This window comes from Curcuma longa, unplaced genomic scaffold (genome assembly GCF_044706935.1).
Source record: "Curcuma longa cultivar G26 ecotype Majalengka, Jawa Barat unplaced genomic scaffold, ITB_CL_G26_1.1 contig_20423, whole genome shotgun sequence".
Lineage (NCBI taxonomy): Eukaryota > Viridiplantae > Streptophyta > Magnoliopsida > Zingiberales > Zingiberaceae > Curcuma > Curcuma longa.
Genome location: NW_027431371.1, coordinates 1 through 5732, shown reverse-complemented (window position 1 = coordinate 5732; position 5732 = coordinate 1). Strand labels below are relative to the sequence as shown.

At 37.4% G+C, this 5732-nt stretch overlaps 1 protein-coding gene across 1 annotated transcript; it reads left to right on the top strand.

Annotated features, from left to right (window-relative positions):
• The first annotated feature begins 34 nt into the window (after positions 1 to 34).
• Positions 35 to 2304, top strand: LOC141817407 (uncharacterized). The gene is made up of 3 exons (XM_074705060.1): positions 35 to 1251; positions 2031 to 2079; positions 2161 to 2304. Exons 1-3 carry the CDS (start codon positions 35 to 37, stop codon positions 2302 to 2304), a joined length of 1410 nt encoding a protein of 469 aa, XP_074561161.1.
• The last annotated feature ends 3428 nt before the right edge of the window (positions 2305 to 5732 follow it).

Here is a 5732-nt window from a genome sequence, read left to right as displayed (position 1 = left end):
CTGTGGTTACTTACAGACTGGTTTAAATTCTATAATGTCTCCAAATCATGAAGAATGCCATTGTGACACCTCTAGAAATTCCATTTATACTGACAAGAAAGAATTTGAACTGCCTCCTAGTGGAACAATAGTTTCGTCTGGAAGCTGGACAGATGTATCTATTTCAAATGGCATGTGCAAGAGCTCAGGGCATACAACTAATAAATATGTCTACAAGAGGAGGAAGCTGCAAAGAAATTCAGTTGTTCTTCTTCCAGAAGATAATAAAACAACAGATAATGACAAGGAACAATTTGAACTTCCTCCCGAGGAGGCAATAATTTCATCTGAAAGCTGTGCGCCTCCATTAATTCCAAATGAACTCTGCACAAGTTTAGGACATGATGGGTATGTGTACAAGAGGAGGAAGTTACAAAGAAATTCACTTGCTCTTCTTCCCGAAAATAATAATATATCTGATGAAAGACAAAAGTTAGGTGCCGAATTGTGTATTAGTTCTGAGGATTGTCAGTTGGAAGATAGGAAAACTGATACTGAGAGAGCTCCTGTTGATACTTGTACAACAGATACTGACTCACTTCAAGATTGTGGCCTGCATGCCATGCATTCTATTGGAGAATATGAAGCATTAGATAAAACAAAAAATGTAAAATTTCCCAAATCTTCACAGGAAAATCGTCATCTATCAAATGATAGATCTTCATCTTCAAAATCTAATTTGGAATCTACTGCAACTTTCATCAAGAGAGACACAGATGATTCTTATTCTGATGTTCTGGAACTAGGAGAATTTGATTCAGCAAGGGAGTTATGTATCTATGTCCTCAAAAGGCATGGGCTAATTGGGAACTCTTGTGCTAGCAGCAGTCATTTTGATTTAGGAGTTCTGCTTGATGATAATAGCAAACTTTCTCAGAAATGCAAAATTTGTGGGCTACTTGATGACCCACTGCAGATGCTTATTTGTGACCAATGTGATGAAACATATCATCAGTCTTGTTGTGTTCCTCGTGTGACAAAGATTCCAGTCGATGAATGGTATTGCCAACTCTGTTTCAAGAAAAAGCCAAAGCTTCTAATCAGTAAGTCACCTGATACAGTGGGTGAAATCTCCAATCACGCACATAGAACATCTCCCAGAAAGTATTCCATATCCTTCATGTTGAAGGACAGTAGGCCTTATACCACTGGAGTTCGAATTGGTAAAGATTTTCAAGCTGAAATCATGGACTGGTCTGGACCAGTTTCCAAGTATGCTAACTCTTCACGTCTCATTGAATTTCCTAGTCTGTTGAAATATTTTCTGATATGCTAATCCATATATCTGCTTTGTGGATAAAACCTGACCTAGAGTATGCATTGTTCATATTACTGAAACATTCTATTGTATTTACTAAAGACAGAACCTGATCTATTGTAATCCAAGACTACAAAATGAAATGTTTCATATGATGCAAATGGTTTGCAAACTTTGTCTTGATATCATATGTATGGACTACAAAAGTGTTGCATTGGATTGATCTAAAATTATGGCAATCAAAGAAAAGATGAATGAGTTTATAAGTTATATATGCGTTTGCTAAAAAAAACAATATGGGAATGGGACATACTCCATGCTTGAAACATTTTATTTACCTTGATTGAACTTACGGAAAATTCATAGCAAATGGAATCCACAAGTTAGCTAATAATACTTAACTTCTTGATCAATTAAAAATAGGCTAAGAAGACACTGAGCCTTTTCCAAGATGACTGCCTATTTTCTATACATGCTTAATTTTGTCCCATGGTTTATGAGAAAATATTACTAGCCTTGATGATGATAACATGATACACACTAGATTTTATTTGTGAATCCACATGTCTATTTTCTTTGTTTATTTGCTTTTTATTTGCCATTGAAGATATTCCATTCCCTTGTGCACACACAGACCCTTGTTCTGGTGGCTTTAAATTTGTCACTTAGAACTTCAGTTGGTTAGCCATGCCGTGATCCATATTGTTCCTGATGCATTTTCTTAATTATGCAGCGAAGATGATTATTTTGATGAGCCATCTGAAATGGATACTGATGAATTTGTAAGTGCAAGTTTTAAAGCTTTTATCTAAGTAATCATATTCCATGTTTATTTGGATGCTAAATGTCATGCATTCTACTAGGTTTGGAAAGGAAGAAAGACACAAAATAGTAGCGGTATTGGTAATTGGGTTCAATGCCAGGAGTTCTTGCACTTAGGTGGACCTAATGAAGGGATTATTTGCGGAAAGTGGCGCAGGTCTTTTCTTTTTCTTGTTTTTTACTAGTCTTACTAATTGGGAGACTGAATACCTATTAATATAGGTGCATCTGAAGAAAAAAAATTCCAAGTATCTTTTCAATTGACTATGGTTGGATTTGCTGGCTGCTCACGTTTGTTTACTTTTGTGTAACTTACCGACCATATGCAATATAAATCTCCTTGGTCTAAATTATTTGCAAATGATAGGATGCAAATTGAAAGTTTGAATGAAATAAACTTGAAGCTTGAAGGGTGCAGTAAAACTTTAGAAATTAAAGATTTTAAAATGAGTAAAATTAAATTTAATATCGAAATGTGATTTCTTCGTAACAAAAGCAGTGAGGTGTAGTTAAGTTGGATGGAATTTTTTTTCTTCTTATTTTGTGATTATGAGTTTTAGAGATCTTGGATCTCTTATCAAACAAGATGAAGGGGATATATCATTAATATGAAAATGATTAAGTGGTTAAAATGAAAAGGAACAGCTAGAGTTTTATTGGATAGTCTTGGATGCTTAGATAAATAAGCAAATTTTATAAATTTGGTATGATCGATCATGCTTTATCTGTTGGATTTTAGTTTATATATAATTAGAAAACAACACAATTGAGTTAGCGTAATAGAAATCAGAACCAAAAAATGAGTTTATGAGTCTATTAGAAAAATAATGCCATTATTTTAATTCAAAAATTAGTCTCCAGGCTGTGGCGAGGCAATGACCTTCTTCCCCAAAAGACGCAAGGCCTTATGGGTTATTAGAGCAGCAACCACTTCTAGACAAGACTAATTTAGGAATTAATTATATTATGCACATATAATTAAACATTAAGCATGACCCAACACTATCTATACACGCTAAACTAAGCATGATGATAAATAGTATATTCAATGCTTATTACAGTAAAGAAATAAAGCATATAATTAAATAGCATAAAAGAAAGTAATAATTATGGAAAAATTATTTTCCAACTATTATGGCCACTTTTATATCCCCCGTTCTTCTATATGCCTCCTTTGCCGTCGTGTCCTTCTTGTTTCCTTCTCCGTTGCGTCTCCGATTCTCATCGTAGCACCACGCGTCGAGAGTACAAGAAAAATAAAATTTACATCCATCGATCCTACACCCCACGAAGGGGTTTTACATGTAATCTAGATCAAACAGTAAATTAAAACTATACAGCGTCCCGCTGTGCTTAAATTATTATTACACACATGCACATCACACATACACATACATATCACAATTTAGGTCATAATAGTTGGATCTAGGAATCCTGCAACCATAGAGTTAATCTACTTGCAATTCCTACTATTATCCTGCCTAAACTTATGCATGAAAAAGTGCATAATAACTGAAACCAAACACACAGAGCCCTAACCATGCTCTGATACCATTGATGGGAAAGTCTTGAAAAACCGTTCCGGTAGATTCTTGCAGAACAAAAATTTTTCTGAAACGATCTCAAGTTGCCCGACGCGTTTAGATCGTTGGGCTCTTGTGTTTGGTTTACAGGATCCAATATAAAAGCATAATTTAATTAAAGTGGAAACATTAAATTATACCTTTGTTCCGACGTTTCGGAAGGACGAAGTTTGTACCCGAAGACCTCTTGATCTTCTGCCGTATTCCTCTCCTCTTCTCGAGCGTTGTGTGGGCAACGATCCTTCGAGAATATTGATGGCGCTGTGTTTGTATGGGAATTATTTATATACTTTTTCCCATTTATTAATTGTTGTCACTAACATGCATCAAAATTAATTAATTATTTACCAAACCTCTTATTATCGTCTTAAGAAGTAAAGGGAGGTCCGGGTCGTCTCTCTCGGACTCAATGATAGGATGTTATCCTAGATAACCTGGTGTGGGGTTTATTATGCCTTATTCATTCCTAATTATTTCTAATTCATTTATTCCTACAATTACAATAACAATCAATAATCGTTTTACAATAACATATGATACATACAATAATCAACAATCAAACCTATGATACTTACATTCAACAACTCATTTACATTTACATACACAAAATCCATAAATCTACAAATTACTCCCCCTACTATACATAAATAAACAACAACTATACATACATATACAATATATGCAGATATACATCATAATACATACAACAATTACGATTCACAATTCTTAATGCACAAATATGATTCAAATCCATAACTCCACACAACATCATCTTGAACATGTTCACAAAATTCACCACAACATCAAGAGCTCTAGATGACCTAAAGAATTCATTCCAATTTCATTAATAACGCAAATTCAAATTCAACATGAATTACACTCTTCAAACATTACATTAGCTAATGTGCACATGACAACCAATTCCAATCACTACATATGGTCCAATTACACTTGAATTAAAGCCACTCTACAATCATATATTCGTTCTGTTCACAGTTAAAGCTTCACCAAAAATTCAGTCTAAATATCCAATTCTCAACATATTCATGCTAATGAAAATTCAACCAAAACATTAATCAATAATCATCAAACAAGATATCCATTCAAATGAACCAGGGGGTTTTTCTGATACCATGACAAAACAAACAAGAACAATCAACATTTGAATTACCTCTGGTTGGAACAACAAACAAAGCAACAAACAGGAGGGGGGGGATTTTTGAATGAACTGATTAACATAACAAAATAAAATCAACTAAACCTAGGGTTAGGGTTAGAAATTGTTCTTCCCTTTCGGTTGGAACAGAGGAGACATGGGAGAATGACGGAGGTGGACGGATGGTTTCCCGGCCAACACAGAACAGCAACTTGGACTTCGATGGAATGCACGCCAACAGAGCGAACCTCGCCGGAGCTGGACTACTCCGGCAAGAAATGAACGGAGAAAGCAAGATCCGGAAGCTCCACCTCCTCTGCCCGACGCCTGCCATCCAAGAACAAAAATCAGGAAACAGAAGAAACTGGAGTCCTTACCTTGCCTTTTCCAGTGGATGAAGGATGGTCGGAGCCAAACAGGATCGACCCCCGCCTCCGAACCACATCGGCGGAGACCTTTTGCTGCTTGGACTTCGGTGGGTGCGGGCGCGACAGAGGGTTCACTGGAGAACCACTCACAGCTGCTTCCTCTGTGCGAACGGCCGTCGTGCACCGATGACTGGAGAACCACTCACAGCCCTCGTTCCGCGGCGACGGTGATTAGGGCTTCGCCTCCGAACCACTTCGGCGAAGACCCTTCGGTGGCGTCGGTGCTCAACCAACCGGCTCAAGCCTCTGCTGCTGTGCTGACCGGAGGGGGGAAGGGATGGTGGCGGGCCGCGACGGGGCTCGGATCGCGGCGGCGGTGAGGAGACGAGGATGAACAGTGAACGATGCTCGCGAGAATCGCGAGAAGCCCCCCTTTCTCGTGAACCCTAACCTTTCCCTTTTAACTGCGCCAAATGGTTGAGCCAGCTTGAACATGACCTGAACCA